Source organism: Peromyscus californicus, unplaced genomic scaffold, assembly GCF_007827085.1.
Source record: "Peromyscus californicus insignis strain IS unplaced genomic scaffold, ASM782708v3 Scaffold_20__1_contigs__length_68692818, whole genome shotgun sequence".
Classification (NCBI taxonomy): domain Eukaryota; kingdom Metazoa; phylum Chordata; class Mammalia; order Rodentia; family Cricetidae; genus Peromyscus; species Peromyscus californicus.
In genome coordinates, this window is record NW_026294503.1 from 29956319 (window position 1) to 29983047 (window position 26729).

The following is a 26729-nucleotide window of genomic DNA, read 5'->3' on the forward strand; positions in this document are numbered from 1 at the left end:
AGGTAGAGATGGCATCAGGACCGAGCTGGATCAGCACACCCAGCTGGTGCCTCCCGCAGCACCTCTGCTGCAGGGTCCAGCTTGGTGTTCTCGGTGTTCCTGAAGGAGCCCTTGTAACTACTGACCATGTCACGTGCTCTGTCCTTCAAGGACTGCCCAGTGATCACCGATGCCATCCAGCACTCAGTAGATCCTTTGCCCTAATTTCTCACTTGTCACCAAGGAAGGTGAGGAAAATTCTTCCCATCTCCTGTCTTCATTTGGGAAATATAGTTCAGTTCTAAAGCCAACCTTGTTCTCCCATTTGCACAGAGGAAAAAACCTGAGGCTTGGAAGGGTACAGGTTAGAGCCCAAGGTGGTTTTGTTGTTGTTTGTTTTGTTTTGTTTTTTATTCCCAGCTCTTGTACCCCTTGAACTCAGGAGGAAGGCATAGGGTGATCACCAGAAGTATGAGGACCAGCCTGGTGTACATAGTGAGTTCCAGATCAGCCCTGTCTCAAACAATATGAAACAAACCACAACCAAACAACCTCTTCCCATAAAAATGGAAACCCTAAAACAAACAAACAAAAAAACAAAAAAAAAGAGGGATCCCTGAACCTCCCCTGATTCTGACCCTTCAGGGCCAAAGTGACAACATTACAAATGGTCCATCCAGGTCATAAACTGCCACACTGGGGCTGGCCAGAAGATGCACTGCAGGTGACAGGGAGTCCTAGGGCTTTTCCTGGCTGGCAGGAGACAGAGGAGGCTGGTGGGTAGCTCTGGAAGATATCTTCCTGCTTCTCGGAGCTGAGGACTTAGCGGCAAGCGATGAAGTACCACCTACTAGTCAAAGGAAATTTGAGGCTCCCAGGAGCTTAAGCAAGTGGCCTCTCAGTGATGTCTGTGGACACATTTGCTGGTATGTGGCAGAGGCTGGGATGAACTGGGTCTGTGGAACACACATGACTAAGTCCTCTTCTATGCACCCTACTCTGGAGCAAGTGACAGCCACAAGCAGGTCCCTGTGCAGAACTCTGTGTAGGGCTCCAGACCACCCTCCCTTTGGGTGACAATTCCAGAGTTAAGACCTGAGCAGTAGTCCAGGAATGACTGTGTCTGCTGGTTGGTACACGGGACTCACTTGATGTTTGGGGTGAAAATGCTGCCTTCTGGCTTCCTCCCGTGACTCAGTTTCCAGGGACAGGGTCCAGGAAGCTAGTTCTCTTTTGAGGAGCCCAGCTCAGAGTCCAACTCTAGTGGAATTTCAAGTCATTGTGCAGGTGACACCTTTGCCCTGCTTGTCCTCTGATATGCTTGGGACTGTAAGGTGGCATTTGAATCCCAACACAGGCATCTCCCCTAGCAGAAGCAGAAAGCCTTCACAGTGTCTGGCTAAGGTTTGCTGTGTGGTAAGACCTGCGCAAACAGCTGTGTTCATCTGAGCGTTAACTCCAGTTTGGGGGAGCTTACACATTTCAGGGTCTGCGTGCAGCTGCACAGTTCTCTCTGCTGCCTCCTTGGTTCTGTTCCACGTTTTAGACAACACTGCTGACCTGGGTGTGTATTATCCGAGAACTGTTCCCTGTAGGGTTGGCAGATATGATCATTGCCCTGAAATGGAAACTCCCTGGTTCATGCTCCCCTGGTGACTATCTGGTAGATGATGGGGGGCATGCCAGTTTTTACTCAGCTTCTTACTTCTGACCAGGAGCAAAAGGTCCCCAGGTTCAAGTCTGGCCTCCAACACCAGAAATAGTTTGACTCTTAAAAGTTACACATTAACCCGTGAACACCGGTGCCAGAGTTTCCTTCATAGCACTGGTAACTCAGCCTAGTTTTCCAGAAAGGAAACTGCGCCATCTTCCTGATGAGGCTTTATTGTGCTCCCACCAATGACTATCTGACTAGAATTGTGTCCTGAAGCCTTTTGACTACAGTAATCTTGACCTGTGTGGACTCTTGACTCCATGTTTTTCCAGCCATGCATCTCCACCCCTGCGTGCATTTCCCTGCACCTCATTTCCAGGCCCCTTGGGCTCACAGAGGGCACAGTAGATGCTGCAGAGCGCATCTGTTTGGACTACCCAGCTGTGTGGCTGCATCAGGAGTTAGTTACAATCATGCAAGATAGGCAGATGCAGTACTCAGCACATTAACATATGGTCCTAGCCACAGGAAAAGGGACAGAGTCAAGGTATGGGGTATCATATTCTCTAGGCATGCCATGCTGGTTGCCTTGAATGCTCAGCAGTTGTTGACTACCTGTAAGGACAACCACAGGAGACCCTTTGCATTCATCATGGAGGAGGAAGGGCTTACAAGGCCCCTCCCCTCCCTGATACAAGGTGTTATAGTTCTTGGTGGTGCCTACATTGCCCATGTTCCTGTAAGTAACCCCTCATGGAAATTCCTGTGAGTAGCCCTAATTAAACACACTGATTCATCAGGCTAGACTTGGAGGAACTGTGCGGTCTGCCGTTAGTGCCCTATCTGGGGTGAACAGAGGAAAAGTTCACACAAGGTGGGACTGGGAGAGGACTCAGGTGAGCCTGGAAGGCTACGTGTTGTTACGTTTCTGGAGTTAGCTGTGGCACAGGATGACTTATGCTACCCATCTCCACCCCCAAGCCAGATCACTTCTTTTTTCTCCCAGTGAATAAAGTAGTGGACAACTCACAAAATGGCCTGATTTCAGATGCTTGGGATCAACTGAGAATATGTTTATTTAAAAGCAATTTTAAATATTAAAAAAGTAGAAATTAACACATACAGTACTGAGAAACGGTCACATTAAATACATGTGAAATGAAAAGTGTACTGATGCTTGGTGGTGACTCCCAGGTAAGAATGTGGGATTTAATTAGTGGCAGGCACGACAGGGCTCCTATATACCATGTCCAGGTAGTAGGCAATAAAAAAATAAATAACAATTGCTGTCCAACAGGAAAAGAAGACACACTGTTTACAGACATAATTCTTCCCTTCTAGGGGAGAAAAGCAATGAATTTGCTTTCTTTCTTAAGGTTCCACACCTTCAAACTATGATGTCATGTACACAATGGCAGAGTGGCTCAGCAAGGTCCCAAAACAAGGTCAGATTTAAACTTAAGACTGCCCAAGGAAGGTCTACCTAGTTTTCCTATGTCCCACAGTACAATGGAGTGGAGAGAACTCAAAACCCTGACAGGACACAAACAGAAACCAGAAAAGAAAGGTATGCACATACATTTGTGGGAGTGCCTGCAGCAGAAGAGGACATGGGAACTCTCCAGCCTTTCAGAGATGGAGCATGTCTGTTGGAAAACCAGCTTACATTCAGGTCAGCAGAACACAGCCTAGACCTCCAAAATGCAACTTCAACGCATCTGAAGAATGTGTGAACGAACTGGGACACTGGGCAACCACATTCCTAAAACCAGTCTGGCCTCTAAAACAAAGGCTGCTGGGTGCTGCTGGATGCACACTAGCATGCTGACTGGCACCTTTTTGCTCTTGGTTTGATGTGGGGATGGATGCACAGGTGCCCAGACACTATGGAAGCAATTGCTTAAGATCAGTTTCCAGTAACAGCTGATAGAGTATTCTGAAGGTTTGTCATGCAAGGTTTATTTCTTGGGTGGCTATTCCGGGTTCTCCCTGTAACCACTTAAGCAGAACTAAACTAGTATTTACCAAGCACTGTGGCCATGAGAGGGCTCTTCCCACAGGCTTTGTGGGAAGCTGTGCTTCTGTGAGATCCAGGTTTCTCATTCATTGCCGAGATTATCTGCTTAAAAAATATTTGTCTTCTGTGCTGTGATCCAAACAGCAACTCAACCAAACGTAACTCCAGAAGGACAACACACACACACACACACACACTTTGGAATCAGAACAGTCCTGGACCCAGAAGTACAAACAGCTACAGCATTCTTTCCCCAAATTCGGACGGAAGCCGAAGATGGAAATGCAATATACTGAATGGGCTGAGGGGAAAAACCAAAACAAAGGAAAACACAGGCAACAACAAACCAGAGACAGACAGACAGAGATGGCTTGCAGAGAGCTTTATCACAGTGCAATTCATAGCAGCGTCCCACAGCTCGGGCATAAACTGACGTGAAGGGCATGTGTCTACACACAAGAAAATGAATCTGTAACTGGAGTTTAAGGAAGAGAACGGAAGGAGGAGAGAAAGAAAGCCTGGCGTCAGCACCTCGATTCTGCACTAGAATACTCAAAGACTGACCTGACAATTTTTCTTCTTGAATAGTAAAGGTTTAATCAAGAACGAAATGAAGAAAATCATTTGAAACCGACACTCTGGACGCTTGAAAACAGTTGAGGGGTGCTGTGTCAACGCGATGTGCAAACACTCTGGAGAGGGCCAAATGAGTGACCAGAAACAAGGATTGTTGCAATCTTGTAACTTCTGCTTTAATGGCAATCAAGTTTAAAAATGTACAGTTCACTTCTTCATACTGTTCGTTCCTTTATAAAAGGCAGAATTCGGGTAAGCTTCTAGATGCATGCATAATGTAGAGGTGGATATTTTCTGGCAGTCCTTGGTTCCTGAAAGTTGAACTTCATCAGACGTGGCTTTAAGCTTTTGTCAAAATCGTCATGAAGGATATGTTACTTTTTGCATAATGAGGTAATATCTCAGGGGTGGGCACTCGCCATAAGATGTACAAATCCACTCATCTAAACTTGTACAAGGCCGTGTACACTGTAAAATGCTGCAGAGGATTTTGTGTCAGTGAGTATTTGCTGAAGGAATAACACATTTAACTGAGCACTTTTCTGTAATAAATACCACAGTAGGTTTTTGTAGCTGTAAACTGTGTACACAGGTAACTACAGGCTGGCAGGCCAGGGACTAACTTAAAGTTCCACCTGGAGCACAGAACCCACCTCTGCTAATGTTGCGTGTTCAGTAACGCCACTGAGAATACTGCATTGTTAGGAGCGTCAGTTCTGCACCCTTCAACAGCTGCTGGAGACTCTTCACCTGGAAAACCAGCAGCTCCTAGACTCCTGGTTTTTGTTTGCTCGTCAAACAGCACAGAGAGAGAGAGAGATGTGAGTGCTAGATGCCAAGGATGGCTTTGGCAAACCAGTAAGGCGCACCAGGTCCCGAGGCTACCCTAACACTGGTGAAGGCAGAAGACCACAGGATATTTACAATACATACTATATTCCCCTCTTGAGTGGCCCTTCCATGAGTTCTTGCTCTGTAACAGCAGCTATATACATGTTGTATACAGGATTACATGGAGGCAGCGGTCTGGCATGAAGGGTGTGGACGGACGGACGGACGGACGGACAGAAGGTTCTGCTTTTTGCTAGTCAGACAGGATGTGAACAAAGGACACTGGAAAGACACCCTTCCTTTCAGGCTGTCCTTCGATGTGCCCAATCTGCAGGGAGAAAGGAGTAGTTAGACAGGAGGGAGCACCAAGTTCACCCACCCTACCCTTCGGTGGTGAACCACACAGTGTTTGATAATAATAAACAACGCAGCACGGCAGCAGCCCCAGAAGAGCAAGTGCAGCCCTGCAGAGCTTAGCACTTGTGCAGGATCTCAGGGCACCACTGAGATGGAATTACTGAGGAAGGCTCCTGCAGGGGTCAGGTTCTGTCCATGCTCGATGCTCTGATGAGTGGTCATGCCATGGGGAACCCCAGACAAACCTTGATAAGCCTCTTACTTATAAAATTTGGTAAAAGAAAAAAAAAAGTCCCTCCTTCAGGCTTGCATAATTAAGATTGGAAAAAAAAAAACAAAAAATGAAAAACTGTACACAGAAGAGCTGTTGTGCCTTTGGCTACTATAGATGTTGTCAGCGTTCCGAGACTGACAGTGGCCTATGACAGTTTTACCATTTGCAGAATAAACCTGCAAGCCACAGTTACAAAACTTCCCTTATTACCTCAATGAGATCAATGTTAACTGCACTGAAAGGCGTCCTGTCGTGGGCTCTGCATAGTAGGAATATAGCAAGAGCATGTGCACTGGCTGTCAGTGCCCGCCCAATCCATAGAAGCGGGCATCAGAGAGCTAGGCAGAGGCAGCCGGGACGGGCCCACTTTCCCTCTCCTTCTGTCAAGCTCTTGCTGTGGGCTCAAGAGCTGTGCCTAGGCCTCCATGTTACCGGTCTCCTTTGAGAGTGTGGGAGAACCCGGCCTAACTCTCTTACCAATTTTAATTGATTCTGTGCTCAGAAGGTTCCCTGAGTCACACACCAATATTAGAATTTTCACCTCTTTACTAGGGTGCATGTTGGGCTGGTGGCTCGTAGCATTTCCCTGGGCACGTTGCTGAAACATCCCAGGAGTCTCAGCTGGAGTCACTGGTTTCTTAACAGTGACTATGATCACCCCTGGGCTCTACGTGGTAACATTAACAGACCACGGAGCGAGATCTAGATATCCTTGTAAAGTAGGACTCTGTCCCATTTTGTTTCTCTTAGAGGAAACAGGTTTACAGACGGGATGAGCTTGGTTCAGGTCCACAGGGCTAGCAACTGACACCATCAGGGGACTTCAGGCTCTAAGTGACTGTCCTAAGGTGGTGTCCTAGCAAGGGCACACTGGGAGCAGGCTTGGCTCTGCCAACAAGGAAGCACCTCAAAGTACCCCTGCTCATCCTGCCCAGAAAAAGCTCTCCCGTCAGGTCGCTTGGCCCATTTTCAAAGTAACTTTGTCTTTTTATAACGTAAACTTAAGAGACAGAAGGGCAAATGCAAATGGCCGTGGGGTGAATTAGGTACCCAGCAGGACCCTCACACCCGCCTACGGAGTGGAGAGTTGCGGGGGAGGGGGGCGAAGGGTAAAGCAGACAGTCGTGGGTACATACCCACCACTCCTGGTCCTCTTCCCCTGTCACAATGATCACTTCTCCCTCGATAAACGTGAGCTCATCGTCGTTGTCTGCCTGGCAGTCATAAATGGTCTTCACGCGCCTCACTTTATTTTTCCCCTAGAATGAAGAAAGCAGGTTCGACTCGAGAGCAAATCGGGAAGAAAGGAGAAACAGAGCAGCACTTCCCAAGGCGGGCAAACCCAGGCCTAGACCTGACCTGACTTTCTCAAGTGCGTGCATGTGCGTGTGTAGAAGACTGACATGCTCCCTGGGCACTGTACATTCCAAGAATGACAGCCCCTCCTCTGGCCGGCATCAGCAGGTAACTTTTGGCAGAGGACAACCAATGCAGGTAACAATCTCAATTCAGCTTTCCCAAAATGCACGAGGAGAGCGGTCATTCCTCTGCTGTCCCACCCCCACAGCATCAGCTCGCGGAGAAATGACGGCAGAAGCTATAAAAATGCGCAAGATCTGCATTTTCTGCATGTTGAATGGACAGCACAGATGGATTTCCTAGGGCCTCATGCAAGACAGGTCAGGGCATGTCAGGGAAACCCAGGGAACAGCCTGGGTCTAAACAGTTGTCATTCTGACCAGGACTTGTATTGGCTGGACTTCAGTTCTCTGAAGACAGGAAGGTATAAACAGAGACAGCACCTTCTAAGGAATACTGTTAGCACTCAGTTAATTAGATTATTAGCAATAGAAATGGCAAGTTACCTCTTTTTTTTAAATTTCATGCACATTTGTGTTTTGCCTGCATTTATGTCTGTGTGAAGGTGTTGGATCCCCTCAAACTAGGGTTACAGGCAGTTTATGAACTGCCATGTGGTTGCTGGGAATTGTACCTGGGTACTCTGGAAGAGCAGCCAGTGCTCCCAATTGCCAAGCCAGGGCTCCAGCCCCAGCAAATTAACTCTTTAAGTGCTCTGGGCCAAGAGAATCTTTTCCTTTATCCCTGGCTTCTCTCTGGCTTTTCTGATGATCCCAGTTCCTTCCTGAGCTCCTGGGGAAGGGGCTGGGGTATGTGTGCTGGTGGTGTTGGAAGGTTGACCAGAACCACAGCAGCAGATGGCCATCTCAGTGCTGAGAGATTGAGAAGGCCTGTAATGTGTTCACTGATAATGGTGAGGATTAAGTGAGAGACTATCATGAAGGCAGGCAGCAGGAATTGGCATTCTGTGCATATCAAAAGCCCAGAGAATCTGTCAGAAGCTGAGGAAGGCTGGAAGAAGGGCAAACCAACAATGGTGGCCTCAAGTCCGTGGGAGACGGGTCGTTTCTACCTTTAGTGTCGACATGCGGCACTGGTATAATACGATGACCCAACAGAGATGTCAGTGGGAAGAGTTTTGGTTCTCTACCTTGTTCTGGAGTGCTTGGGTCCTATGTTACACCTTTTTGGAGTGTCACACTTACACAAAGATTTTGGGGGACTTGAAAAAAACATTTTCACATAAAAATAAAGTTGATAGTTTGTAGAGTGGGACACACTGCATGACATTATAGAATGAGGAGACCATTGCAAAGCCCTATCCGTGAGGCTTTCTGGGCTTTCCCTCTGGTTCTGGTGGGAATATAGTGAGAAGGGACAGAGACTGATCCTAGGGGCGGGTGAAGTTCAACCCTCACAGCTTCTGAGTCAGGGACACCACGGCTGAGGGTTTGCTACGTGGCCACTAGACACAGCTCACTGGCCGCTGACTGCTCTGTTGCCCCTGAGCCCGGTACCATACAGGCTCTTCTTGTACCCAAGGAATCAGGCTCAGAGAATGCAAGTACATTGCTAGCTAGGCAGCTGCATCAGGCACTGAAGCCAGGTCCCACAGAATGCCAGCTGGGATCCAAAGGCTTGTGGCCACCAGGCTCCATACCACCATGACAAAGGCTTCAATCGGTGGGAGAGAGTACGGGCCACTGTTCTCTTACTAAACATACATCCTACCACCACCTACTGGAACTGCAACAGAGTCTGAAGATGCTGCTTAGTGGCAGAGTACAGAGCACACACACACACACACACACACACACACACACACACACACACACACACACACACACAGCTCTAGGTCCTGTTCTAAGCACCGTGAAAGGATAAGTGCAATGGGCCTTGCCAGAAGAGCCTGACACTGGTTCCCACCCACCGTATTGATTTTTCTCGGCAGTGGTACGGGTGTCTCCGGCAGGGTGGGTGTGAGGTCAGTGGAGTCCTCAGATGCTTGCTTCTGGATGGCATCTCTGCTTTGCACGTTTGGGGAGAGATCCCCCATGTGTAACTTCTGTGTGACCTCTGAGGCTGGCTGCACCTTGGATGAGACTTCGCTAGCCTGGGACTTGGCCAGCAGGTCTCCCAGCTGTGGCTTGGGGGGCAGGTCCTTCATCTGTGGTTTGGGAGGTAAGTCTGAGAGCTGCGGCTTGGGGGGAAGGTCACCTAATTGGGGCTTGGGGGGCAGTTCTCCAGGCTTAGGTGGCAACTCTCCAATTTGGGGCTTAGGGGCCAGTTCCGTAGGCTTCGGGGGCAGGTCTCCAGGTGGTGGCTTTTGGGGTAACTCTGCCAACTGTGATGACTTCTGAAAAACCTCAGGTGGGATGTTGGCTTTGTCGAGGGAGAGATGATGGCTGGTTTCTGTCTTCCTTAGTGCCACTGTGGGAAAGGATAATGAGAGGAGGTCATGGTATAGACAAAATAAAGGTGGAAGGTGTCACAGTCATGGAAAAAAGGCCAAACACTATCAAGAGCAAACACTAGCCAGGCAGTGGTGGCGCACGCATTTAATCTCAACACTCAGGAGGCAGAGGCCGGTCTGGTCTACAGAGCTAGTTCCAGGACAACCAGGGCTACACAAAGAAACCCTATCTCGGAGTGGGGGTGGGGGAGAGGGGAAACATGGACCTGCTGTGAGCACTGGGGATGGGCAAGCCCGAGGCCTAGCTTAGGCAAGGACAAAGTTGGAAGCCAGGAAAGCATCTACATTATAACTTACACCTCTGAGCTTCCACTGAGTCAGTGCCAGATGACTACATCCATCAAGAAGTATAAGACTATAAGAACACATATGATTTACAAAAGAGCAAACTCTCCTGGATGTCAACCTACCACCAAATTTAGTCATTTAAATATTTTACGCATTTTTCTCCTAGATTTTTCTTTTTTTTTTTCTTTTTTTTTTAAAGATTTATTTATTTATTTTGTATACAGTGTTCTGCCTGCACACATCCCTGCAGGCCAGAAGAGGGCACCAGATCTCACTGTAGATGGTTTGTGAGCCACCATGTGGTTGCTGGGAATTGAACTCAGGACCTTTGGAGGAGCAGCCAGTGCCCTTAACCTCTGAGCCATCTCTCCAGCCCTCTCCTAGATTTTTCTATAGGTATAACTTTTAAAATACGCTCTTTTAGGAAAAGCATTTGCCATGTTATTTAAGTTCATTGGAAGTACAAACTTACTTTTGAAGGGACATTCCAATCAATTCAATAGCTGTATTTATTTCCCCTCATTTTACACGATTCACTCAGGACTGGCAAGGGGTTTCTTCTGTTGCCCAACCACCATCATGGCACCCTATTAAACTCTGGCAACACATACATGGACTGATGAACACGTCACACCACACACACTACTAGATCATGCTTTGTTTAAAACTGACTTTCCCACTTAATATGCTTGGGAGTTTCTAGGTCAATTCCTCCTACTCTCTAACAGATGCAGTCTATTCCAAATCTGGAAAATGCCATTGTCCGTAGACTCATCCTGTGTCAATGTACGAACTTGAAATATAGAACCTGTGACACTCTCAAGCACTCCAGCTCACCGACTTACTATGTGTGGTGGTTTGAATGAGGACAGCCCACATAGGCTCATGTGTTTGAATGGTTGGTCCCCAGATATTGGAACTGTTTAAGAAGGTTTAGGAGGTGTGGCCTTGTTGGAGGAGGTGTGTCACTGGGGGTGGGCTTTGCAGTTTCAAAAGCACACACTAGGCTTTAGCTATTTTTCCAGCGCCATGTCTGTCTGCTTCCTGCTATGATGATTATGTAATAACCCTCTAAAACTGTAAGCAAACCCCCAATTAGTTGCTTTCTTTTATAAGAGTTGCCTTGATCATGGTGTCTCTTCAAGAGCAATAGAACAATAACTAAGACACCATGCCACTGTGTGACCCTGGCCAAATTACACAACCTCTCTGTATTTCAATTTTCCTCACTTCTAAAACTCTTATCTCAAAGGGTGATCATGAGGATGACACGACTTAGTTGATGCAAAAATTTTCCCATGAGGACATGATGGGTATCAGTATTCCAAGGAGTAACATTATTATTGTTATTAAGCAGGTTTCCTTGAGGCCAAATAAGAGCTTTAGTTTTATAACTCTGGTTCCTATCTTGGTATGGGAGCGGGGTACTTAGTGTGTGCTCATGAAGCCACATCAAAGATGCTGCCCTGACACTGTAGTGCATTTAGAAAAGCATCCTCAGAAGAGAGGGGCAAGGAGAAAGAGGAGATGACTCAGTGCTGTCCACTGCACGGCTGTCCCGAGACTGCTTCTGCTACTGGCCTGTCCACGGCCCTCTCTAAGGAAATAAAGCTCAGAGAACCCTGCTCATGGGTTGACTCCTTGAGTTCTAGCAGACGTGGTATGGCTCACAAAGTAAAGGTAGGTGGCTCAGTTGTTAAGAGCACTGGCTGCTCTTCCAGAGGACCCAGGTTTGATTCCCAGCCAGCACCCACATGGCAGATCAAAACAGCCTATAACTCCAATTCCAGGGAATCCAAGGCCCTCTTCAGGCCTCCACAGGCAGTAAGCAAGCACGTGGTGCATAGATATACATGAAAGCAACAAAAATGTTTTTAGAAAGTAAAAACAAAACAAAACAAAAAGCCCCAAACAAAACCAAAATTAAAGCTAGACCAATTATGTTCCTCTTCTGGAAGCACACAATTGGGCAATCTTCAATCTGCACTAGGCAGAAAGAGGGAAAGATGGAGGCTCCCTGTGGCAGCAGGGCTGAGAAGGGCTTGCTGTGATCTTCATTTATGGGGAACACAAAGCTTAAGTGCTGGTACCCAACACTCTCCAATGCAGCAATGATCACAGAATTTCATTCTTAAAAAGAAACTGTTAAGTGGTCCAGGATTGTGAACCATGGTGGCCTATGGTCCGAAGATGAGACAAGGCGGGAGGCACAGAAGAGGTGATGAAAGCCATGTGTGTCTACACTGTGTTACAATGGCGCCGAGAAGTTGGGGCAAAGGGACTCGGCACTGAGAATAAACAAGTGGGATCAAAACATCAGTGTGTCATGTGGGACTCAGGCTGAGACTGCAGGAAGGAAGGGACCTTGGTTCAGACCATGAACAGCTACAAACCTCTCAATGTAGACTGATGGAGCATGACTCAGAAAATGCCAAAGCTTTAACCTGCATCTGATCAGGACTCAGGTCCCACTGTCAGCTGACGGGAGCCCAGAAGAGAAAGGAACATGCGGAAGGAACACAGGGATGCAAACACCAAGATCCAGAATGCAAGAGCTATGGGCACTGAAGCATGATGGAGCATGATGCAGGCTGTAGTTGATGCGACCCAAAGAGTCTCCCCAACTCCACATGTGGAACGTGATCTTTGCTCCGAAGTATTGTGTGGGTGAGACAAGGTCATGAGGGTGGAGCTCCCATGACAGGATCTTGGTGGCCTTATAAGAATAGAGCACACAGACATAGCTACATTCCCTGTCTTTAGCCATGTGATGTCCCAAGCCACCAACAGCCACCATCAAACGGAGTTCCTAGACTTTACACTTCTAGAACTGCGAGTCTAAATGAGCCACCTTTCTTCAAAAAGTTACCAGCCTCAGACAGTTTACTATAGCAACGAAACCTATACGAATAAACAGAAAAACTTCAAGTGAGTTGAGAGAGACCAACTGTGAATATTTTATTTTAATCCTTATTCCAATAATTTGTAAAACAACAACAACAACAAACCCACAAAGAGACAACTGAGAAGGAGGAACTTGTGATTTTTTAGACATAATGCCTGGATTGCACACACATGAAATGACAGGATATTTGGGATCTGCTGTGGGATGACATGGAGTTCTGAGCAGGGAATCAGACAGAGGCCTAGGGAAATACTCTTCAGAGTGGAAGACGGTTAAAGAAGACCTGGAAGGCTGCATTATAGTTTTCTGTTTTTCCTTCATGTTTAGCAAGTTTGTTGTGGAGAAATTTCAAACAGTGAAAATATTCTCACGGAGAAAGTGGGGGTAGACTGTGGGACACAGGTCAGGGTGGGAGATCTGGTAAGCATGCCTGTGTTCTGATGGGAGAGTCAGAGGACAGTGATGCAGGAGGGGCCTGGAGCTGGTGTGCAGTCCTGAGGCCTGGGGGAAGGGGAAACAGAAGGATCACAGACTACTGACAGAGGCTGGTGGGTCACATGGTGGCGGCAGGGGTAGGTTTATACCTTGCAGAAACTTTTTTTTTTTCCAAATTAAAACAAGCTTTTTTTTTTTTTTTTTTTTTTTTTTTTTTTTTTTTTTGGTTTTTCGAGACAGGGTTTCTCTGTGTAGCTTTGCGCCTTTCCTGGAACTCACTTGGTAGTCCAAGCTGGCCTCGAACTCACAGAGATCCGCCTGGCTCTGCCTCCCGAGTGCTGGGATTAAAGGCGTGCGCCACCACCGCCCGGCTAAAACAAGCTTTTTATTAAAACTTTATATACTGACCAAGATAGAATTTGGTCAGGACTACTTCTGGAAACTTTCCAGCTTTGTGGCCCCGAGGCACCTGTGAGATTACATGGACAAAACCCATAGGCCACCATATTTTCCTATGAAGCATTAGTATTATTTTCCAAGAACTACAACTCCCAGAATCCCAGGCAATAACCTGGTCCTTGGGCAGGTGGGGCTTACAGGTTAACTTAGGGTCTAACATTCCCACCCCTGAAATTGTATCCTGGGTCAAATCCTTGACTCTATGATGGGTACTGGTTTATATTTGGATCTAATAACCATCAGTTTAATGGTACCCAGATAGGAATTATCATTTAGTTATTGTATCAATGATGTAAGAGCCAATAGTAATTAATAGGAAGCAGACAGGCCCAAGGCCCTGCGATGGATAATAACTCTTTGTTCTGCATAAAGCAAGTCAAGTGTCCTATCATATTGTAGAACTATTAGTTAATGAATTTACCTGAAAATTGGAGCCCATTTTCTTGGTATATCAATTGGCATTATAGGTAGCCATTTTGTCCCCTATGTCAGTTTTGTTTTTTTTTTTAAATAGTGTGAGGGGGTTAACTTGGAGGGTAGCACATGTGAGGAGCACTGGGCAGCAGGGGACTGACTACATGAGGTCATGGTCAATGACTGCTACTCTGACTGCTCCTGCAGGCCCTGCCCCATGGCCAGAGCACGCACAGGTCAGTCACCGAGCACAGGTCAGTAGGGGACAGGGAATGTCAGGGAGAGCTTTTCCTGCTGGACTAACACTGGGTTAGAAGGTGTGAAAGAGACATGGACAAGGGCAGAGTGGCAGCAGACACCGGTGGGTCCCAGGGGACTAAGGACTATGAATCCTTCGGGTTTGAATCTAGAGGAAGTAAGCTGAGAGGCAGGTAGAAGGATTCAGTGCTAATGTATGAGAAACAGAGAGCAGAATCTGGGCAGCACCAGGAGACATCAGAGATTAGGGCTGCACTCTGGGCAAAGTTTGAAAACCACCACTACTTTGACCCAGACAGACAGATTGGGTGAGCCAGCCTTCCTGCTCCACAGTCAGTAGCCTCCTACCTAAGCAGGAGTACATCCTCATCCCAAAGGATGCCCCTTGACAGAAGAGCTCAACAGAGTGGTACATCTTCATATCTCTACACTAACTTCTAGTTATCCTTCTACTGAAGCAGGCTCTGGAGTACTGGGCTGGGGCAGGGAGTTCTACTGTGGACACTGACCATGGGCACTGACAATCTGGTGCCATCAGAGCTCCTCTGAGCATTTACCCAGATCTAACGCAGGCCTGCCGGCTGGAGGCTTTCACAAGGACCTAATGAAGCAGGTGCTTCAGACGGGGCTTCACGACTCTAAAGGCAAGCAGAGCTGTTTCTGTGCACTCATCTGTGTGGTAGTAAGAGGCTGAAAACTTCGTTTTATAAATGAAAAGCATGGCCAGGATTTTGGAAGGTTGGTCAAAGAGCCAAGTGTCTGCTTGGCAGAGCAGCCGCATTGTAGACACTGGTTTCCTGTGCTTCCCAGGCACAGGTGTCCCTGCTCTGCATGACAGATGCTATCCCAGGAAAGGCTGCCTTTGCTACCGCCTTGTGAGGGGCCATCTGAAGCATGACTTCACCCTGTCCTTACACAACCTCACCACTACAGATGAGGACTCCGTGTGGGTAAAGTTAATGAGTCATTTGCCCAAGGTCTCATGACTCGTGAGTGGAACAGTTGTGGTTCCTCAGCGTCTCTGGTCAGGTTTCTGACTGGGAGAATGGTACCTGAGGGTTAGTAACGAATGTGTCCTCTGAAAAAAGGGTTAGTTCCTTAAGGAACTATAGTATTTGCTAGACAGATTTAGATTTACTTTCTTAATTTAACAAGTATTTGTCAGGCACCTACTCTATACTATTCTAGACACCTGGGACAGATCAGTGACCCAAAGTGAGGGTACTGTCCCCAGGACAGGCAGTGATACTTCTACAACACGTGAGTATGAAGAGGAGTCATCTTACCTTTCTGAGGTAGTTTAGGAAGCACTCTCGGGCCGAGGGCCGTCTTAGCAGAACCGGTGCTGATGAACAAACAACAGTGTTTTAGCATCTAAAAATGCCATCATTTCAACAGTGATCTACAACTCAAACTAACTGAAGGCATCTCAAAACTACCGTAACAATCTTGTCTTCTTTCTTTTTTGGAGATAGGGCCTCACTATATCCTGGCTGGCCTGGAACTCACTTTGTAGACCAGGCTGCCCTCAGACTCACAGAGATTTACCTGCCTCTGCCTCCTCAGTGCTGGGATTAAAGGCGTGTGCCATCGTGGCCCGACTCAAATTTCTTTACTAGGACTAGAGAGGTGGCTCAGAGAATAAAGGTGTAGCCACACAAGTGTAGCATCCTGTGTCAGCTCTCCAGAACCTACATAGAGGTGGGAGGAGAGATCTGACTCCACAAAACTTGCCTTCTGACTTCCACAAGCCCTGCTGTAGCATGCTGCTCCTCCCTCCCCGCCCGCACACACCACTAATCCTCATAAAAGATAATTTAATAAAAGATTACAGTGTACTTTCTGTGTTTTGGTTGGCCTAGATGGATAAGTACTTGGAAAGGTAAGGCCAAGTCAAGGCCCTCATTTCAAAGCTTTGTCTGGAGGTGATCATGTGTGAAAGCTCTCGGCACTCTGCACACTGTGGCCTCGGTGCCCTACACAGAAATACTTCATCTCATGTCATCCCACCCTCCTTTCCCGAAAAACAGAATGAAGTGTGAATATCATCAATGGTATGTCCCCAGTCCTCCCCTGGCAGGGCTTCTTTGGAGGACATGCAAATGAGTAGGGGAAGAAACACTTCAGTCCCTAGAGCAAGTCTGCACAGCGTTGTTTGAATAGTCAAATGTGACATCTGCTAGCTGGAAGCCACTACTTCCCTTTCACAAGAGGCTGAGATGCTCCTCAGAGGACCTGAAAGACACGCTGTACTCAAGGAACAAGCGCGGCCAAGCACCTGGGCTGGATCTGGACCCTAGGTCTCTTTCCCGTCCTCTGACGTCCCAAGGGTTAGCTGGCCTTTCTTTGTTCTGTCTACCTAACTACCAAACAAAGGGAGTCAAAGAAGAGGCTATGCATGCCTTCCCCTTTCTGTCTGGCTCTTAGATGTCCTGCTCTCTCCAGCTTTGGGCAATCCAACCCTGAGGGTTGGGGGGATAGTCATGTTCAGAGGAAGCCATTGGGACATGAGAAACTGTGAATAGGAGAGGACTCAGTTTCCATTCTTGACTGTGTTTTTCTCATGTTCTGCCTTAGCATCTTCTTGGGGGAGACACAGCTGTCCTTACTAGTTACTCACCCCTGAACACAGGTAAAGCCAAAGTCTAGAGAATCAGAGAGCCTTTTCAGGAAGCTCCTGGACCAGTGATGCAAGTGCCTGGGCATCTTCTGCTGTGCTCTGGGTGGGTGAGCTTGGAGAGAACTCGCTGAGTGGCCAAATGGGTCTAGTTCACAGCAACTTGATCCTGTCTCTGAACACTCTGTGAGCACTTTCTATGTCACTCTGCCCCCTCTCTACAGATGACCTGTCCAACTGCAGCCAAAGGATGAAGAGTAAAGATGAAGTCAGGCTGAAGGTGAGTGAAGGAATGCAGAGCCACCGTTTATGTAGGGCCATGGTAACTGGGCCGCTCTCACTGGGTTAAAAAGACTAAAAACGCCGGGCGGTGGTGGCGCACACCTTTAATCCCAGCACTCGGGAGGCAGAGCCAGGCGGATCTCTGTGAGTTCGAGGCCAGCCTGGTCTCCAAAGCGAGTTCCAGGAGAGGCGCAAAGCTACACAGAGAAACCCTGTCTCGAAAAACCAAAAAAAAAAAAAAAAAAAAAGACTGAAAACAACAGTTCTAAAAGAAATGCGATTTTACTTATTTATTTTCATGTTTACTGTAAACTCAGAGCTAGCCTTGCCCACCTGCAGCTGATTCTCTCTTTCCCAGGTGTGGAGGTGGCTCTCTGCTTCCTGACTGTACCTCTGGAGGAAAGAAAGGTAACTTTCCGTCCTTAGGAAAGTTCCCAAAGTACCTCACTCAGTGCGAGGGGGAGAGAGGAACACTGCTGTTAGCCTAAAGACAGACAGACAAGCAAACACCACACAAGCAGACAAAAACCCTTCTCCCCTCAACACACACAACAGTCTCATTCTTATGTTAAAAAATCTTTAGACTTAAAAAAATTGCAATTAAAAGGTCAGAAATAGGCCAGGCACAATGGTGCACACATTTAATCTCAGCAGTAGGAAGGCAAGGGCACCCCATTTCGTTGGGGCCCAGCAGGGAGGGGCCATGTAGAACTGAGCAAGGATGTCCAATTTCTCTCCCTAACTGCTGCTGCCAGTGACTACACTGAGTAGAGCTGGGAAGGCAGGCAAAGCTCAAGTCTAAAGTGTGCCCACAGCAACTACGAGCGCCACAGGAGAGGAAGGCGGGGCGGTGGCTCACCTTGCTTGCTGAGACAGCCCCTCAAACTTGTTTGTCGTCTTACTTGAAGAGGATGGGCCCACATCATTACCTACAAGAAAGGCAAAAGTTACATCTTCAGACATGGACATGAGAGAGACTCTGGCAAATGGGCTGGCATCCCTCAGGTTCCAGAAAGCACTAGAAGACCTCAGTACTTCCTGTGTTAAAACAAAACCAAGCAGTGTTCCGGACTGATGTTTTTACTGCTAGCCAAGGACTACGTCAGGGTGGGTGGCCTGCCTCCCAGTAGGTTTCTAAGATCATAGGAACTTGCTCATGCCCAGGGACTGAGGATCTGAAAAATCAATAAAACGTCAAGTTCATCTAAGAGGCTAGTTACCAGACAGGGATGACACGCTCAACTCACAAGTGAGAGCCCGTGTGTGGGTGGGTTGGTGACAACCAGCTATTACCCTACGGCCACCTGCATGGTCAATACCCACTCAGTATTTACTAACACTGTTTAGCACCTACTATGTGCAAAGCGTGAATGCAGAGCAAGAAGAACAAAAGCTAAGAATGTGTCACCGCTTCCACAGAGTGTAGGGTTTGCTCAGGGGATTTACGCAAAGGAATGATTTAGTACAGTAGGTTGAGACAGAGTCAGGCTGGGTGCTATGAATATGAAGAGACAGTATCCCAAACTCCAGCTGATGGGAGAGGATACGGCACCTCGCGGAGGTAGGAGAATCTCTAGTAGGGCGGTGTCCAGACAAGAAGAGCCCAGGAGTACGGCTGTGTGCTTTGTGCAGGTGGGCAGAAGACGGGCACAGCACAGCGGGGCTTTCTGTGATGCCGTGCGGTGGGAGAAGCAGGCAGCGGAGCTGGGCCTCAGGGTTCCTACAGGAATCAGGGGACGAGGAAGGAACTTCACTGTTTTCCACTCCACGACCAGTCTCAGGTCACAACCTAATGCCTGTCAAATGGGTTCTTTCCTGTCAGCCGCCATTCTGCACAACATGAGAGATTGGCATCTTCGTCCTCTTTCAGAGATAAGGAAACGAGAGGCTAAGCTTATGAATTACGGCAGGTTCCATAGCTATGATGAAGCCAAGAATCCTGACCACAGAGCTATGGGCTCTACATAACCCCCTAGGATACCCCGATAGTAACACAAATAACAACACCTACCATTAACTGAGGACTTAATACAAGTACGGTATTTACCAAGTATCTGCAGATAGTCATTCTCATGAGAGATGACCTAATTACCTCTTCCAGTCTACATATGAAGAAAAACAAAGGCCCAAGGGGGAGCGGCAGGTGAAGGGTCAGCACTGAGACACATGGCCAGGGGCCCTCTCTAGAGTCTGTACTCTGAACCACCGACTCTCCTCCCAGTCCTGACAAAAGCTATTCCATCCAGAGAGGCTGGCACAGCTGAAACTGGACCCCCCCGGGCAGAATGTTCTGTAACGCCAGGACAATTAGACAAGCAGAAGCAAACTCTCCTGGTTTGGACAACACCCGTGACTTTCAAACTGACTGCTGTGTAACGGTGACGAGACACCCTTTAACCTCTGCTGTGTTTCCAGCAGCACATGGCCTATGACCGAGGACATCTCTGTCACCTCTCAAGAAACCCCCACTGGCCATCTCCTTCAAGGAAAGCACTTCTTCAGTTTCTGCATATTGCATGTCAAGCCTACAGTCCTGGATACCAAGCCTTGCTCTTCCACACTTTTTGTGAGCCACAACCATGTCTGGGGGAATAAGATGTTTTTCCCACTAATTCCCTTTCTATGCAAAACCATTTCCAACAAATGACTATTTAATGTAGTTATGCAGAGGGGAATTTGATAATAGCAAGAGAAGGCCCCCGGCTCTCCTGGGGTCATTCTCTGCTATTGCACAGGTGAGTGTCAGGGTAGGCTGGCGGTGGCCCACACCTACAGGCCTGGATGTCCAGAGTTCTCATTTAATGTTCCTCTTTGGCCAAGGTGACTTGCTGTTCTCCAAAGAAAATGTCTGTAGGCCTCTACAACTTTGCCTCTTCTGTTTCACTTGCACGACCTGTCCCCTCCCACACTTGGTCAGTTCTTGCACATCTGAAGAACATCTCCCTGGCTGATTTGATTCCCCCGTCCCCTTCTGGGAAGAAACTAAGGGTATAGATTTGGGAGCTGTACAAGTCCACTTCTGAATTTCAGGTGGACCACTGATCTGGACTGAGCCTGGAGGATGCTTCTTATTCTGTTGAGCCTCTACCTCCGTGCCCACAATGGGAATAACAATTGTGCCCACTATAACAGAGAACACTGAAGATAAGCTTTGCGTTATGAGCATGGCCCTGGTCTACAGGAAGCATGACACAAATATAACTGCTCTCCACAGTCTTCTGATGAGATGTGATGGGAACCACGCTGACAGAGTCAATGAACTGGTACCCCAACGGCAGTAACTCTGTCTATTTAGGCCTTGGTAATCCTACCTCCCATACCGCGTCTGGAACAGAGTAATCGATGGCTCTTGCTGCAGAGAGGCCGGCGGGCTAACTAACTCAACTTCTCTGTCACAAGATGACTTCTCAGACCTGGTCAGGAAGTCATCTGTGGTAGATTGACAAGAATCCTGTGATTCTCATAGCTAGGCAAAGGCTGGCTAGTATGCAGGTAGGAGAAATGAGGCTTAGGGAAAATCTCCAAAAGACAGTACTAAAAGGAAGAGACGGTGTGAAAATACAGAAGCAGCTTATTCCTTCCCTCTCCTGCTTGAATTTGCAGCTTGCACAAGTTCTGGGTATGTCAGATAGAGGCAATAAAAAGGCTGGGGTCAGATGCTGGGCAGGCAATGGGAGAAGCCATGGCCAATTCTCTGGTTTACTCACCATCCATCTTAGAAGCCATGAGCTGAGATTTTGTGGAAAGAGCAGAGAGTATTAGCTAGTCATGAGTAGCATGCAGGCTACGGGAATCTTTCGGAACAGTGAACTAGGGTGTGGGTCATGGATTCAGAAATGAGTTCAAATGCCACTTCTGACATCAATCTGGGATCTTACACAAGCGATTTAACTTCTCTGCCTCAATTTCCTTGCCCATGAACTGGGGGTGGGGGGTGGGGGTGATGTCATCCTATCTTACGGGATGAATATGAAGGCTTAGTCCAAACATTACTGAAAAAAATTATTTTATATTTAAAAAGATTTCCAGAAGAGAAACAACCCCCCCCCCTTTTTTTTTGGGAGGCCTTTTGACTGCAGGATGTAAAAAAAAGTATATGGACTTTAGGTCTCAGTGGTCAGAGGTGATTCCTGGAGGCCACTAAGGCAGGTTCTGTCCTTATTTCCTTATCACGTATGTGTTAAAACACACATTGGTTTGTTTTAAAGTAGGTAAGTTAAAAGGGGGGAAGCTTAATGAAATGCCCCTTCCAAGGTCATGGGATTCCCACATAGCCTGCATTTCCCTACTAGCGCCTTTGCTTTCTCATCACAAGCCTGCCTGAGAAGTCTCATGAGACAGATGGCTGAATTCAACACCGGAGCGGGATTTCAGTCATGTGACGCCCAGGCTATTCTGAGCGCTGTGGACACTGCAGTTCTGGCAGGAAAAGAGCCTGGAAGGGTTCTTCTTGCCTGGACAAGGCTGGAACCACACAGCAGATTATGTTGCTACAGAACACAGGGGCAGAGCCAATGAGTAGGAGCACGTGTTGGATTGTGTTACTTCTGCTAGAGAGAGCGCCTTCTCCAGGCCTCTGGTTCTCAAGCAAAGAGACAAACACGGCGAGGAGGGACAGCCGGAGACTCACCCTCTGCCCCTTTCCATCCCAAGCAACAGAAGGCAGTGTGTGGACAGGGTGAGGCGTGTAGGCTCTCAGTCACATTAGCTCCCCACATACCAGCTGTGAGAACCAGGGCAAGTTCTTAACCTTTCTAGCCTAGAATCCCTAAAACCCAGGAAACAGCATGTTCTGTCCCAGAGAGTGTAGGCAAGAATCATATCGGGCCTTCTGTGAAGCAGATGCGTTACAGGGTACACTCTTCGTACTCTTTCTTGCAGGTATGCCAATGGCTGGCTACGTGACTGGCTGAAACATTTTCTTTTGCTCCATCCTGTGAGACTCCCACAATCAAATCTATGGTCCATTTCCAGCCACAGGTTATGACCCGACGCTCAGGATTCTGAGGGGCTTTTTCTATTCCATTCATTTTCCAAGGTCAAACTCAAGGTCTGTCTCCTTAAACTGCCTTCTCTCTCCTCAAAGGCCAGTGTGGAGGACTGATAAAACTCACAATCTGTACAGAAGTCATCACAAATATCAGTGAAGGCAGAATCTTCAGCCACACCCATCTACAAAGGAGCTGAATGCAGAAGGTTCCAGTCCAGGAACAGGGTGGATGGGAACACTGAATAGTAAAAGCTTCAGAGTGTGACAGGCAGCCGGGTGTGATGGCACATGCCTATAATCCTAGCATCGGGAGGATGTGACTGAAATTTTCCTGGTTCAGGCTCGCCTGTGTTCTACAGTGAGAGCCTATTTCAAAACGAACAACCCACAGAAAGAATCAAACACACACAACCCAAGAACCCCTCCCCTGAAAACTGCAGCAATAACAACCAAGGACAATTCAGAGAGAAGGGAAGAGGCTGCCAGACTACAGTCAAGTCGCAGGCCTGATCAGACTGCTGGTCACAGGGCTGAGGGCGAAAAGGAACAAGAGCCAAGATGGAGGCGGACTTGGTGGGGGGGAGAGAAGGTGTTATTGTGAATGGATTCTGGATGTGGAATGGATGAATGGATGTGAATCTTTGAGTACCACAGAGCAGGCTAGGAGCAATTACAAAATGGCTACCTAGAGGCCCCAAATCCAGGCCGGGAAGGTAGCTCAGCCTGTAAAGTGCTTGCCAGGCAAGAATAGGGTCTGAGTTGGATCCCTAAAACCCATATGAAAACTAGGTGTGGTAGTGCATTAATAATTACAGTGCTGGGGCTGGGGGGGGGGGGGGAGGGAGGGAGGGAGGGAGGGAGAGAGAGAGAGAGAGAGAGAGAGAGAGAGAGATATCCTTGGGGCTTGTTGATCACTAGCTTAGCCTACTTGGTAATCTCCAGGCTAGAAACATACATATGTAACACATGCACACACACACACACACACACACTCACACTCACATGTGTGCACACATGGGGACCCTAAAAAAGCCAAGGAACACTGGCAGTCACCAGAAATGGAGAAATTCTTTCTCTAGATCCCTAGGAGAGGACATGGCTCTGCTGGATGTTAGTCTTGCAGCCTCTACACAGTGGTTCCTAATGCTGTGACCCTTTAATATAGTTCCTTATGTTGTGGTGACCCCAACCATAAAGTTATTTTCGTTCTTACTTCACAACTGTAATTCTGCCACTGTTATGAATTGCAATGCAAATATCTGATATGTAAGTCCTGTGAAAAGGCCGTTTGGCCCTAAGGAGTTATGACCTACAGGTTGAGAACCATTGTTCTAGAACCATGAGAATAGGCTTCGATTGTCTTAGGAGTCCAAGTTTGTAGAATGGGTTATAGTAGCCAAGGACACATATAGCATCATGACACACACGTGGGAGTCTAGGGGCTGGCCATCCAGCAAAATGCCAGGCTGAGAGTTACAAACAGTAGGTAACATTTGCTGAGTACTTTCTAAGTCATATAACCTTCATGAGAATTCCATGCATAACACAGGAATAGTACTAATCCTTATTTTATTGTTAGAGAAACAGAGTTGTTGAACAATGAACAAATACTTGTTAAAAGCCAAATATGGTTGTTGTGGAATATTATTTTAAGATGTATTACCTTTGTTTATGCTGTGGAACATTTGTTTAATGATGCAAAGCTAAGATGTGTTGGTGCATTCTTTTATGTTGCATTTGTTTAATTCTGTAAAGCTGTGTTGCTTTGCCTGTCTAAAACACCTGATCAGTTTAATAAAGAGCTGAATGGCCAATAGCAAGGCAGGAGAAAGGATAGGCAGAGCTGGCAGGCAGAGTGAATAAATAGGAGGAGAAATGTGGGAAGAGGATTGAGGAGCAAGAAAAGGAGGAGGTTATTAGGGGCCAGCCACTCAGCTACACAGCAAGCCACAGAGTAAAAAGTAAAGAAAGGTATTCAGAAAAGAGAAAGATAAAAGCTCAGAGGCGAAAGGTAGACGGGATAATTTAAGAAAAGCTGGCTAGAAACAAGCCAAGTTAAGGCCGGACATTTATAAGAAAGATAAGCCTTCCTGTATTTACTTGGGAGCTGGGTGGCAGGTCCCCCAAAGAGCAAGAGAGTCAAAGAGAGTACTAACAACAATGACATGTGGTGGCTCAAACCTATAAAGCCATGAAGGCTGAGGCAGGATTGCCATGGGTTCAAGGTCAACCAAAAGTATAGAGACTGACTTTGTTTAAAAAAAAACAACAACAAAAACCCATAGAGAATATGATACTAGGATTCACATTAGGGACTCTATAGAGATGGTATTCTGAGGGGACAGACAAGGAGGCAGAAGAACTAGGACAACCCCCAGCCAGAGGCAAACAGAGTGTGGTCTTTGAAACAAGTTCTAGGATCACTAAGCATCAATATAGCTAAGTACAAGGAAAGACATTCTAGACACTGTGAGAGTATGTCACGACAGAGGCCCACTGGAGGGTGGAAGAGGAAAGTGTGTGAACTGGGATTCTGCTGCACCTAATAAGGCACACAAGTCCTACTCCAGAGGAGCTGGGGAGATGTCTTCAGCTGTGTCTACCCCAGGGATCCCATCTCCATGGGCTTAGGGGAAAAGGGAGGTCTGGGGAAAGCTTGGGCAGCTGCAGCACCAGGAGGATGCTGCCCAGAGGCTGACCTCTGCATCGGGCTGCTGACCAGTCTGGACCCTGCCTTTGCCTCGCAGAACACAGCATCCACAGGAGATGGGGGCAGGGCCATCAAGCAGTGATCACTCAGCAGAGTGTGCACACCAGCAGTGCAAGTGTCCACATGGATGACCAGGAGTCCAGCTGTGCACTTGCTAATCTGTCGGCACAAGAATCTGTCTCCTGTATGCGGACATCCATCACCCACAAACAAGCCTTGAATCAACACCCTGGGTTGTCTGAGTGCTCAGCACGGTCTTGCCATATGGGGCAGTGCCACTTTTGCTGAGGGTGGGTTTTGATTTCTGTCTTAGGGCTGGCTGAGGCCCCATCTGTGAAAGGCTAGCTCCCAGCTTATTGGAAGGCGGTAACCTTTTTTTTTTTTTGGTTTCTTGAGACAGGGTTTCCTCTTTGTAGCCCTGGCTGTCTTGAAACTCCCATTGTAGACCAGGCTGGCCTCAAACTCAGAGATCCAACTGTTTCTGACCCCAAAGTGCTGGGATTAAAGGCATGTGCCACCTCATCTGGCTGAGAGTAACTTTTAAAACATGGTAACACCTAAGTTTCTTTGGGAAAAGGCCTGAACCCCACCAATATTGCAGATAAAAGAAAAGCCAGGTGCTAGAAAACATTCAAGCTGAAAAACAGAAATTGAGTGAATTGATTTGAAGGCTGTCTCTGTTTCTCTAAGGAGCACCGTAAAGCACACAGGAAGCAAGCAGAGGATCAAAGGTCAGTGAAGTCTGGGAAGAATCTTCACCTGTGGGATGAAGTCCACACAGAAAGCCTGTGACTTCGGGGGGATGTTATCTGGGCAAAGTCTTGTTTTCTGACAGCTCTGGGGACTCCTGAAAGCCTTGGAATACAATGTCCAGTCATCAGTGTTAAGGATCATATGTGCCTGCATGCCTTAAATCCTTTGGCCTTGATTATTTCTGACTCATGCAGACCCATCTCAAATGTGTCCTCTGAGTTGACTTTATGTAGTTTCACAGGCCATTTTCCAGCATTTCCATAGTTTGGCCACCATATGCCCCTTGATATGAAAGTAACTGTACTTTGTAGACTCCTCTGAACTCCTCATACCACCGTGAGCTTCATGGGCACAAAGACTTGAGGAGGTTGAAGTAACAGAAAGAGCAGGTGTCCTGGGTGGGTCTGCTGAGTCAGACAAGTGGCTACAACACACACACACACACACACACACACACACACACACACACACACACACACACACGCTCTGTAAGATTTGGGTCAAGACTGTGACAGTCTTAAAGTGTATATTCTGGCCTTTCTTCTAAACAAAAAACAAAAACAAAAACAAACAAAAAAAATCAAAGCAGTTCAGGTAGGCTTTTAAGAAATCCTTTAAGACCCTTGAGCTGAATTAACTTATCTCATGTTAAACCAAATTTATAAAAAGGCAGGGAAAAAAGTCACCATGGAATCCTCTGGTGGGAAGACGTAAGCCACACACTACTGTGCTCATTTGGCAGAGTTCATTTGTGTGGACCAGGACTTTGCTAGGCTACTCATGATGGCGACCCACGTGCCAGAGTCAGGATAGCAGGCAAGGTGCAAAGTATAGTGCTTTGTTTTGTAGACAAGGTAAGTCCTTGTGGCCAGTGTTGACCAGGTGACTGAACCTCAACTATCTCACTCTGAGTAAGGCTACTCATTCTCAAGAGATTCCTGAGTTTCCAGTTTGTGCCACATGCAGGATTCCACACCGGTGAGAACATGACAGACAAAGATGCTTCTCCCATGGTGCTCTCGCTCTAGCAGGGTAGACAGAACATGCAAAGAACTGAACTCTGATAGTGTTCTGGAAGAAAACAGAGAGAAGCCAAGG

The 26729-nt window shown here is 47.4% G+C and overlaps 1 protein-coding gene across 5 annotated transcripts in view; it reads right to left on the reverse strand.

The window, feature by feature from the left end:
• Positions 1–2685: 2685 nt before the first annotated feature.
• Positions 2686–26729, reverse strand: part of Asap1 (ArfGAP with SH3 domain, ankyrin repeat and PH domain 1) — a 319306-nt gene continuing 295262 nt past the window's right edge. For all 5 annotated transcript variants that reach the window (XM_052747906.1, XM_052747903.1, XM_052747904.1 and 2 more), the window contains 5 exons: positions 18038–18107; positions 15566–15624; positions 8978–9477; positions 6825–6947; positions 2686–5385 (listed from right to left, as the gene is read on the reverse strand). In XM_052747906.1, the coding sequence (XP_052603866.1) occupies positions 5311–5385; positions 6825–6947; positions 8978–9477; positions 15566–15624; positions 18038–18107 (827 nt within the window). In that variant the 3' untranslated portion in view covers positions 2686–5310. The remainder of the gene's footprint in view (positions 5386–6824; positions 6948–8977; positions 9478–15565; positions 15625–18037; positions 18108–26729) is intronic.